Source organism: Malania oleifera, chromosome 9, assembly GCF_029873635.1.
Source record: "Malania oleifera isolate guangnan ecotype guangnan chromosome 9, ASM2987363v1, whole genome shotgun sequence".
Lineage (NCBI taxonomy): Eukaryota > Viridiplantae > Streptophyta > Magnoliopsida > Santalales > Ximeniaceae > Malania > Malania oleifera.
The window spans coordinates 17,405,131-17,417,340 of record NC_080425.1 but is presented as its reverse complement, the minus strand read 5'-3'; the positions used below and the strand labels follow the sequence as shown (position 1 = coordinate 17,417,340).

At 40.1% G+C, this 12,210-nt stretch overlaps 1 protein-coding gene across 5 annotated transcripts in view; it reads left to right on the top strand.

The window, feature by feature from the left end:
* LOC131163808 (copper-transporting ATPase PAA1, chloroplastic) overlaps positions 1–12,210 on the top strand; it is a 134,989-nt gene that overhangs the window by 82,642 nt on the left and 40,137 nt on the right. For all 5 annotated transcript variants that reach the window (XR_009139135.1, XR_009139136.1, XM_058120576.1 and 2 more), the window contains one exon: positions 11,182–11,279. Coding sequence is in view for 3 of the 5 variants with exons in the window: in XM_058120576.1 (XP_057976559.1) it covers positions 11,182–11,279 (98 nt within the window). In the remaining 2 variants the exon portion in view is untranslated. The remainder of the gene's footprint in view (positions 1–11,181; positions 11,280–12,210) is intronic.

The window sequence follows — 12,210 nt, the reverse complement described above, 5'->3', positions numbered from 1 at the left end:
AAGGGCATCCTCGGGCCCTAAGGCTCCTTGCTTCGCGAGGGTAAAGGCAAGGTAGTCACAATGTACTTAGCTTTACCCCTACTTTTATGTAGGGAGGTTGTTTCCTTGAACTCGAACCCATGACCAATCGATCACAAAGGAGCAACCTTATTGTTGATCCAAGGGTAAAGCTATGTTAGAGTTGTAAATGGACATAAATGTTTTAATAAACGCCCATAGTAGTAACTGTTGGCGCTTCGAGTGTGGTTTCTCAAATATCCAGAGATTAGTGGAAAGTGGTGAGATAGTGTGTTTTAGAGGTTTTTTATGTGCACCTTCTTAACTGATGTGACCAAAGGAGCTCTCTCGATGAGGTTGGAACAAGTAGAGAAGGATGTGTTCCGAAATCTCAGGGATCAAGGGAGGATTCTTTCCTAAAATGCTTCCTGGATCCTTGTGAAAGGCCAATGACAGTGTTAGGCTCTTAATTTTAAAATTTTAGGGGGTCTTCTTGGGGCTAAAAGGCTTGTGTGCTAGTAGACCAGTAGTTCAAAGTCTCAATTCGATGGGTTGAAGAAACCCAAGCGGATTTGGGTCTAAAAGGGGTTGGAGACTCAAGCCCAGCTATAAGGAAGGCACAACATAGGATTGAAGAGGGGGATGTGCGCCTATCATTACACACATGGCTAGGCACTACAACTAGGAAGACTTTAGAAGCCAGTTTGGCTGGAGACAGATTAGAGGAAAATGTATAATAAAATTTGCTTCTACGAAAAGTAAGGAGAAAATTAACCCATCAAGTTGTAATCCTCAGTTTGTTCTAAATACGATGACTTAACATTGCTTTTTTGATTAATTTTCTCCTTTGCGCTCAACTTTAATGAAGAAGCAAAAGGCTTTATCAGAAGGGGATTTAGAAGATGATTCCACTTTTAGTTTAAAGGACAAATTGAGCAAAATTTGTGAATCAGAGGAGGAACTATTGAACGACCAACTAAAAGATGACCTTGAATTTGCAGAAGAGGATGGATTGTTTCAGCTTTTTGAAGTAAGAGTGGAGACATTGAGGAGAAGGGATCTGGTCAGAGTGTAAATTCTGCTAAGAACTCATGGCAAGTAGAGAGAGAGAGTCAACATTTGGATTCTGAGTTTGGTGAGTAGGTAAAAATTTTGTCAAACACAATATTGACCATATGAAAGTCTGAAATGTTGTGGGGACTTTGTCTTCCCACCTTGAGCTTAATTTCTTACTGGTGGACAATTTGGTTGTACCTTCATTTGGTTGCTGTGGCTGGGGTGGGGAGGGGGGGTTCTAGGAAGGTAGATTCTTTTTTGGAGTTTCCTTGTTCCTCTAAAATTAGTAAAGGTATTCTTCCCCTTCCTCATTTTTTTTTTCCTTCTAAAACTATGTGCTGAAGTGAGGATTCTTTTAGGAGGGAGGGTTGTTGGATTGGCTTTGAGGGAGGTGAGAGAGACTGTAAAGACCCACAAAAGCACCTTAAGGATCTGAGCCTCAAATTAATAGACCTGGTAGGAAATGAGATGAGGATGGATCTAAGCCCTAAGAAGAAGAAAGTCCAAAAAGAGCGTAAAAATCTAGAGACATCAATTAAGTACAAGATAAGGGGATCAAAAAGGGTGCTAAGTGTGTTATGAAGATTGTTAGTTGGAACGTTAGAGGGTTAAGTGGTGTTAGGAAACAGAGCTTGATCAAGGAAGTCTTGGATGGATACTCCCCTAATATCGTTTTTATTTGGGAAAGTAAATTGTAATTTATTGATTAGGGGGTTGTTAAGGGTATTTACAGTGGCTATTGTAGGGATTGGGACTTCCTACACTCTCTGGGCACTTCAGGAGGCATCCTTGTCATATGGGATTCTCTATCTAATTTTAGAGTGGATATTTTGATGGTTTTTGTTCCCTTTTTGTGTTAGTCAACGTGAGAGGGAAGGGCTAGTGATGTGTTTCTTTAGTGTTTAATCCCTCTAGGCCAACCTTTAGGAGTCCTTTTGGGATAAGCTCTATTATGTTTTTGGTTTCTACTCCTTTAGCTGGATCCTGGGCGGTGACTTTAACATAGTGAGGTTTCTAAAGGAGAAAGAAAGGGTACAAATACTATTAATATGCAAATTTTTATTTATTTATTTAGGGTTAAGGAGTGTGGTTTGAGAGACCTGCCCATAGGGAACACTTATTTACCTGGTCTGTTGGGTGGACTAGGGCACTGGCCAGCAGGATGGATAGATTCTTGTTCTATAGTGAGTGGGAGGATGAATTTTCTAATCTCTCCTAGAATGTTTTTCCAAGGACAACTTCCCATCATTTCCCTCATTTGCTGGAATCAAGTGGGATGCCTTGGGGTCCTAGTACCCTCTTAGGTTTGAGAGTGTGTGGTTGGATCATGCGATTTTTAAGCCTTTGCTAGGGAGTTCTTGGGGAGAGGATATGGATAGGGGTTGGGAAAGGTTTAGATTTATGAGGAAATTGAAGCGTCTGAAGAAATTGAAATTCTGAAATAAGGAGGTGTTTGGTGATGTTAGAATTAGAAAGTCTAGCATCTTAGCTGAGTTGACCTCTTTGGTTAGGAAGGAAGATGAGATAAATCTCTTGAAAAGTAAGGATGCAAAAATATTTCTTTAACGAATGAGCTAGTAGAGGTGATTTGTAAGGAAATGATGAGATGGAAGCAAAAGACCAAATTTAGATGGTTCAAAGATGGTGATTGTAACTCTACTTTATTTCAGAGGCTAGCTAATGGGAAAATGGGAAAGAATTTGATTAAGGATGACCTTAGTCAGATTGTCTCTATTATTACTAATTTCTATAATAACTTGTATTTTGAGGAGGACGTTTGCAGACTGTGGTAGAGGTGTTAGAGAGGAATCCCATATCCAAAGACCAGATGTGATGGTTAGAGAGACCCTTTGATGAGGAGGTAGTTTTTGGGATGCAAAACGATAAGGCTCTGGGCTTGGACAAATTTAATATTGCTTCTCCCAAGATTGTTGGGATGTTATTAAGGGTGATTTGTTTAAAGTCTTTACCAAGTTTTTTGGGAATAGTATTTTGAGCATGAGTATTAATTCCTCCTTTATTGCTTTGGTGCCTAAGAAGTCTATATCTATTAAAATAGAAGTTTTCAGACATATTAGTCTTGTCTCTAGTGCTTATAAGATTATCCTCAAAGTATTAGCTAATAGGCTGGGTGTGGTGCTTGATAAGACTATCTCGAGTGGTTAAAGTGTGTTGTGGGAAGGAGGCAAATAGTGTATGCTATTTTGGTGGTTAATGGGGTGGTGGAGGATGTTCGATGGAATAAGAGGGGGTTTGTTTTCAAATTGGTTTATAAGAAAGCATACAATAGAGTTAGTGTTGACGTTCGTTCAACTTGAACATGAGCAGCGAAAGCACACAATCAAACATGAAACAATCAACAACCACTAATGCAATCACTCAATGATGAAATATACTCACGAAGTAATCAAACACTAATAAGAAGAATAAAAAACACAGCTAGAACGCATAAGATTTATGTGGTTCGGCAATAGCCTACGTCCACCAGAGCAGCACTTCGATTTTCACTGTGATGAATGTCAAAGCTACAATCTTTGAAGCTTAATACCATCTAGGGTTACATAATGATGTATATATAACAATCTAATGCTTACAGAAGTGTTCTAGTATATCTAAACTACATCTGTAGCAATCCCCCAGAGGAAATCCCTCTGATAAGCCCAATTTAGAAGCCCCCGATTTGAAAATACGTGATCTGCGCCAACGAAAACTGTCGACAGTTTGGGGTTGAAGAAAACTCGTCGATGGTTAGGTCCCAAGATGTGGACGATTTGCCCTCCTTAGCTGCACGCCTGCACCTTGCTTCTGTCCCTTTGTCCTTCACATCATGTAGCTTTCTCCGGTACATGTGATCTGCTCTGAATATGAGCCACATCTCCAACAATCTCAACCTTGGCGAATATTCACCACTTTGGAAATCTGAAAGCATAACCGCTGCTCCACCTGGACTTGTATATCGGGACCCGCCTACCCTCTAACACCTGGAGTCGTAAACCAAGTCCAAGCCACGTTTGAACTTGACTGTGGTAATAGGAACTTCACCTAGCTGAACACCTAGCTCCTTGAATGATCCTCTAAACCACAATGCCACCTTGGCAATCTCAACCTCTGCTAAGAACTCCGATCCAGTTGTAACTAGCGCACCGTGAGACTTTACCCCGGACTTCCAACAAGTAGGCCTTCCCACAATGTACCCCGTTGCAAGCCTCCTGTCATCCAAGCCCCCTGTGTAGTCTCCTTATGTGAACCTCACAGCTGACGGAACCCTCTGTTGCCCGCCGATGTACCCAACTGCACTGCGTAGGAAACCTTTGACATGACCCGAACATCACCGTTTGTCCCTGAGTATTGAGTGGTAGACTGTTTACTTAGATTCGCCAACGGTGTACTGGTGACCGGTTTAACACTAACCATGTTAAACCTCACCAACACCTGATCCCCAAAACCACTTTGAGATAACCACAATCTCCATGTAGTTTTGTCCATACAACCGTCATGAGATAACACCAATCTCCCCACAGCTACAAAGTCACCCTGAGATAATCCCAATCTCCCTATAACTTTAACCTTGCGAATCTCCAACCCAAGAACACTCTTGGCAATAGTCAAAGCCTTCATGTCAACTTCCATTCTCAACAGAGTCCCCGACTAATTTACCTCAGTTGGAACCTTTCCAGTAATCGACATGTCACTCACATAAAACCACAAAATTATTGCCCACTTGCATCCTATCTCCCTCTCCCCCTCCCCCTCTGGGAACTCCACCAACCCCTTTATCTGATTCTTATACAATACCTCCATCTCCTCTACCATGGCACCTACCCACCCTTCTCTCGACCATGCACTGCCTCCTGAAAGGTAGTAGGATCCTTCCTAGTAGTAATGGTTGCATAAGACATCAGGTCATACCTGGGCGGTGGCTTGATAGTGCCTCTGAGCCCATTGTGATCCCACTGGTCTCCCGAGCTCGAACTCCCTGCATCATGACCAACGCCATCTCTGTCCTGAGTCTGAAACTCTACCTGCATCACAATCTCCTTTCTGCTCCTGTTTATCGTGTGATACTGCAAGTCTCTTGAGTTAGAATTCCCTGCACTTCTACCCTAAGTCTCTAACTCCACTTGCATGACATGCTCATTGCTAAACTGTAGCTTTTTACACTCGTTTCTCTTCATATACCTGAGTACGTTGTCCCATCGTTTTAACACCTAAAACCATGTCTCCACCAATCGCCATCTTGTTTGCCGTTGGATCACCCAACTTGAACCCATCTTTCTTATATACCAGAAATATGCACCGTCTAGACATCACACCAAGCCTAGATCCCACCTCACTAGAAACATGCATGGCTGGACCTCCAAAGTCTACCGCATAACTAGTCTAGGTCTATCCTTCAACTCTCCCATCTAGCGATTCCTTTGGCGATCGATTAACCGAGAAACACGCCATACTCGCTGACTTCACCAAGAAGTCCCTTGCAAGCCCTGCATACACCATGCCTTACTTATAAAACACTTTGAACACCAGCGTACTTAGCAACAATATTTGACCTAAAGAACTCTCTCCCGGTCTAATACTTCACCTTAACCACAAGTTACACCTAGCAAACAACTTCAACTTGTGCGGCATGAGATACCCCCATACCTTTCGTGATAACCTCACGAAATACCCATGTGCAACCTGTGATGTTGCCCTCACCGGTCCCCAAACATCCACACCAATGTAGTTAAGAATACCCACCGTTTTGTGTGTGGTTACATTACACAAAACAGTATTTCTTGACTCAGAACTCTCAGCTGTAGCTCCACCTACAACTATGTTACCCTGCAGTGCATAGAGATTCCATGCTATCCTCTGTCCTTTCATCACCATCAATATGTTATCACTCACCATCATTGTCTTGCCTTTGGACTTGTAACTATACCTATCACAATCCAAAGCACCCAAAGATATCACGTTCTTCTGTAGATCGGGTACATGCCTTACCCCACATAACGTCCTTACCACACCGTCACACATCTTGATCTTGATATCCCCCATTCCAATAAATTTGCAAACTGCACCGTTTTCTATCAGAACGAAACCAGAACTCACCAATCTGTAGGTGGTGAACCTGGCTTTGTTGGGCGTAATGTGAAAAGAACATCCCATGTCTAGGATCCAAGAACCCATGAGGCATTCTGAACCTGATGAAACAGAAAGCATCTCGCAATCATTGCTCCTCGAGTCTCCTTCTTCCACTACATTCAAGGATTTTGACGAACCCTCTTGAGCTTTTGCCTTTCCCCTCTCCCACTCCGAACATTCTGATTTTATTTTTCCTAGTTCCCTGCACTTAAAACAACTAACATCCTTCTTACTCGTGGATTGAGTTTTATTACTACTTGGTCCACTCCAGGATTTGCCTTTCACACGATCTTGATTACCCTTCACCACGAGCCCTTCACCATGTTAACCCTCATCGATGGCCTTCTTTATTTGATGGAACCTCAGCAATGCACTCGTGATGTCCTCCAACTCTAAGGTTTATTTCCCCCAAGTTAGCGTCGTAACCAGATTCTCGTATGTAGGTGACGTGAGTAGGGAATTCAACAGCATCAACGCCTTGTCCTCCTCCTCGAACTTCACATCAGCTTGCCCCAGATCACTAATGATTTGATTAAATGTGTTGATGTGCTGAGTCAAGTCCAAACCCTCCGCCATCTTAAGTCAATAAAGCTTTTGCTTAAGATACAGCTTGTTCGAAATCGACTTGGACATGTATCGGCGCTCTAGGTTCAGCCAAACCGCCGCCGGCGAGTCATTGTCCATGACGTGATACAACACGTCATTAGCTAGACATAACCTGATCATGGAAACCGCCTTTGCTTCAAGCTCCTTCCAACTTGCGTCATTCATGTCGTCTGGCTTCTTTCCGTATAACGCCTTCACCATTCCTTGTTGCACTAGCAAGCCCTTCACCCTTCGTTGCCAAAGCTCGAATTACCAGTTCCGTCGAACTTGTTCACATTGATATTAATTCGAAGAGACCCCAGCCATTGTTGAACCACTAGCTCTGATACCACTTGTTGACGTTCGTTCAACTTGAACACACGCAGAGGAAGCACACAATTAAACACAAAACAATCAACAACCACTAATGCAATCACTCAATGATGAAATATCCTCAAAAAGCAATCAAAAAATAATAAGAAGAATAAAAAATACAACTTGAATGCAGAAGATTTACGTGGTTCGACAATAGCCTACGTCCACTGGAGTAGCACTTCGATTTTCACTATGATCAATGACAAAGCTACAATCTTTGAAGCTTACTTGAAGCTTAATCCCATCTAGGGTTACATAATGATGTATATATAACAATCTAATGCATCTAGGGTTGCTTTTTTGTTTCTAAGATTCCAATGGGGATAGGTAGAAAACTTGAGAGATTTATGAAAGATTTCTTGTGATCTGGTATGGGGGGTCACAGGGGCCACTTAGTGAGCTGGGAAGAGATCTGCATGTCTAAAAGGAGGGGATGCTGGGTCTTGGTAAGTTGGTTCCTAAGAACACCACTCACACCAAATTTGAGGTGGGGAGAAGTTCTCGAATTCGTTTCTAGAAAGACCCATGGTTGGGGATGATGTCCTATCCACATCTTGCCCTCATCTCTTCTAATTGAGCTTAGGGCATAATATTGTTATTTCTTTCTTTGTCAATAATTTGAGTAGTCTTTTAATTTCTTGGAATCTCCATTTCAGGAGATCTCTTAATGATGGGGAGTTGGTGGAGCTGTCATCCTTGTTGTCCTTATTGAATAATTGTCATCTTTCTTTGGGGAGGGATGTTTGCTCTTGGTCTTTGGATCATTCGGGGGTGTATTCTTGTAGATCATTTTTGAATTTTCGACCTATTGCGATTGTTTGTTTCCTCTCTATTCTATTATTTTGGAAGGCCAGAGTACCACCAAGAATTAAGGCTTTTATTTGGTTGGTTTTGCTTAATAAAATCAATACCAATAACTTCTTGTAGATCAAGAGACCTTTGAAGGCTTTTTCTCCAGATGTTTGTGTGCTCTGTTATAAGAACTACGAGACAACTTCTCATCTGTTTTTGCATTGTGATTTTTTTTGGAAGATTTGGAACAAGTTATTGGTGTTTTGGGTGAGAGTTGGGTTTGTCCTTTTTTGGTGTAGAAATTGTTAGCTACTTTGCAGGTTTTGGAAGGAGGAAGGATTGGGCAATGTTGTGGAAATGTGGATCTTCTTGGTTTTGTGGGGTTTATGGTGGAGCGTAATGCGGGGATCTTTTCGGCAGAGAAGTTGAATTGGGTGCTGGTTTGGGAAAAGATTCTTCATATGGCCTCTTTGTGGCATGTTGGTTTTGGGTTCTTTTAGGGGAGTTCGCTTTCCAGATCTCCAGGGAGACTGGAGGAATATGCTGGCTAGATGTTTATTTTTTTTATTTTTGTTGTTTTCATTTTTTCCATCTGGTTTGTTCCAAAATTTTCTTGGGAAATGTCGTAGTCTCCTTTTTGTAAATTCTTTTCCCATTAATGAAATCTTCTTTCACTATCCAAAAAACAAAAACTAATAATAAAATACATCAAGAACAGATATGTGTTCATAAGGTGCAATAACTGTAATATAATGATGATATTGAACATATTCAATTAATACAAATGAAGCTCATAAATCACTTAATATTGTTTACTATACAAATATAGGCAATTCAGACACACACATACATACGAAAAACATTCCATTTGTGTCGGAGTTTTGTTCCATGACAAGTAACACAGCCTGTCCCCGATCCTGATCCCTTTCCCATTCCATGTACCACAACAATCAGTGTTCTGGGTATCATTGGGCTAAACCATTGTGGCTGCCTCTATATTTATAATTAAAAAAAATACCTACATTGGACATAAATATCCCATATTATGGCTCTATTTATAATAAAATGCTTGTGCTTTTGAAGGAACAACTACGTCTTCCACAATCCCCTTAAGGATAGATGGCTTACAACTCTATCAAGTTGGTTCAGTGGGCAGCACATACTGGACTTGCACAATTCTTGACTTCTTGGATACCCCCATGGTCTTAAATTTCCACGAAATTGTCGAAATTTCTTGGATACCCTACCCTATCATACAGCTGATTCAACATGTTTTCTCTCTCTTTTCTTGTTCTACAAGGGTGGCACCCCCTTGGTGCTCTATTATTAATATTATTATTATTATTACCTCAATTTATACCCTTGACCTATACTCTTCAGCATAATCATTCAAGCTAGTGAAAATTGAAAAAGATGTCATGCTTATGCTGGATCAAATGGAGAAGATGACATGCATAGCGTCAATGCAAGTTTGAGAACTACATCTAGCATTCTATCTGATCACCGCATACCTCTAATCAAAAATTAAAATTATAGTACTGCTATAGGATAACTATTTTTTTGTTTGGATCAAAATTTTGAGCAACTAAAAGGCACATTCAAACAAATTAACTTTATATGACAGGGGAAGGATGTTTACAATGGTCTGGGTATTTGCAACATAGATGTCATGGTGCATTATTGGGAAATTTAATTGTTATATTTTATTGGTTAAATTATTGGGATTTGAGATGTGTGGATCTATATGATTTTTTTCCATGCAAACCTCTAACAGTTTGTTTTCCAAATCAATCTTCATATTCACTGGTTTCTGCAGACAGAGTTGTTATCATGTGCATATTTAATTGGCATAATGATTGCAAATCCCTCCTTATTCCCTCAAAAAATGAAAAAAGAAATATCTTTGATTACCTTCACTAGGTCAGGTTTCATTTATCGCTGTTGCACAAAAGATAACCAAAGTTTATATTAATCCAGATGTGACACGCCACCCACAATTGCTAGCGTTGCTTGTTTTTAAAAAGAAGTTGGGTTTCCTTTTAATTTTTTTTGTGCATGCCAGCTACATATGATCAAAGCTTAGCATCCTAATCTAAGGAAAGAAAGAAAACAAGCAATGCTATTAGAGGGTTTCAACATAGGTTTCAACCTGTGAGCCTCTATCGCCCTCTTTCTTCCCTGTTCTTGCTTCAGCCAATTATCAAGGGAAAGATCTGTTCCGAATCCTCTGAAGTGTCGTGATAAGAAATTATGAAGTCAGTAAATGGCTGTTTCATGGTTAGGAAATTTTTTAGGAACCACTCAGTGGCTTTTCCGTTAGCCTAGGAATAAGTTTTATTATATAACAACGTCCCTCAAGCATAAGCCTTTTGGGCTTAAAACTGTGGACACAGCACAGGCTCATCATTTTACCTTGTGCTGAAATTTTATACAAGAATGAGGGTGGCAGGATTCATAGTCTGGATGTTTAGGTCAAAGTTTCTGTGATACCATATTGAGGATCACTCAACTAAAAATCTTAAGTCGCTGGGGAGCACTCAGGTATATGTTTTATTATCTGACAGGAATCACACTGTTGATGAATGTGATTCTGCATTAGCAAATTTCTCTGTCATAACAATCTTTTGAAGGTTCCAATGTAGGCAACTTGGCTTTGACAAAAAGGTTGCATGTACTCAACAGGGAAATTTTGCAATAGATTGGTAATATTTTGTGCTTCTGCCTCCTTATAAGTGACGAATATGGTAGTGCTTTCTGGTGAACGCATGGTTAGGAGAAACTTGTTTGATCAAGTTAATGTGCATAAATTTGAGAGGAGACCAAATTTTGGCGTGTCCCAATTTAAAATTTCAGTGGTCAATTTAGCTACATGATACAACTTTAGTGACTTAGAGGTTCAAACCTTCATCCTTTTTTGAAGTGGGCTTGTAGTTGCTAATTGCTGCCCTTCTTTACTTGCCTTGCTGAGTTGAACAACTGTCTTTTGGTTTTGAGGGTAAGATGGCATGTTCCAATTTCAAATATCACCCTTAAAAATTTTCTTCTGGTGGACTCTATTTATCTTGTATAACTTTGTGCTGTTCAAATGGCCAACACATGCGCAAACAAAATGATATGATACTCCTGTGTGGTTTTCCTCTGAATTTTGCAGCGGCATGATATGCATTTTTGAGGTTGCCTTGTGTATCATCTAAATATCTAATCATCACATCTGGCATTGAGATTTAATTCTGAGAAATATATTTACAGGTAGCAGATGGAACATTCATGGAGGAACCTGGGTCTGGAGCTGTAGCAACTATTGATAATAAAGACGTCTCAGTTGGGACATTAGAATGGGTTCAAAGGTATAGTAGTCATTGGTATCACTATATTAGGTGACATTGCACTGTTATTTAGGATATTAAACTATTTTTTTTAGTTGAACTGAATTTAAGGGCGAAAAGTTCTTTTGGTCAATGTTTGTCCCTGGCAGTGCAGTTCATTCCCAAAGCAATCTGTTAGTTTTGAAATGTTAATTTTATTCAACTTGCTTAGGGAGTCTTAAGACACCTACTTTTTAGGGCCTACTTCTCAAGTTTCTTTTTGTGCCCTCAAATATGTAGGGTCATATCTTTTGTTTAATCGCACATCATCATCTCTTTCTGTGTTTTAAGGCTTAAACCCATGGAGTGGCTTCAACTTGATCTAATCTCTCAAATTCCAATTCTGGAATGTAGACAGCCATGAGTTCATTTGGAAGACACAAGACCTAGAAAGTAAATAATCTCACATTTATATTTTTTATTAACAAGCCTTGAAGCATATGCTTTTGTACTGGAAGGTTTCAAAAAATTTGTTTCATGAGTTGTATACAGAGTTGCCAATAGTTCATAAAATCTCTCTCCTTTCTACTGCCATCGCCCTCTATCTCATGAGAGGGGATTGCAGACAATCAGTTGTGTGGTGATGTTCCAGAAGGCCACTGTTTGGTGGTGAATTCCCGAATCACCTCGACTCAAATGGCAAACTCAAGATGAAAAATATGTGGATGCAGTGAGAAATAGGTAAAATATGAATCAATAGAGTTGCCACTAACATGTTATTTTCCTAGGTGTGGTTAGATAACCTAATTACTACCTACTGATTGGTCTATAAACTAAACCTAGGTCAAGGAATTGATAATCATGGTTTACACTATTAGAATTAGGTTCTAAAGTGCGGTTATGCAAGGGCAAAATACTAGCACTCCCTGCACATCTGTCTTAAATGGTACCAAATTAACCTTAAGAGTGTTTC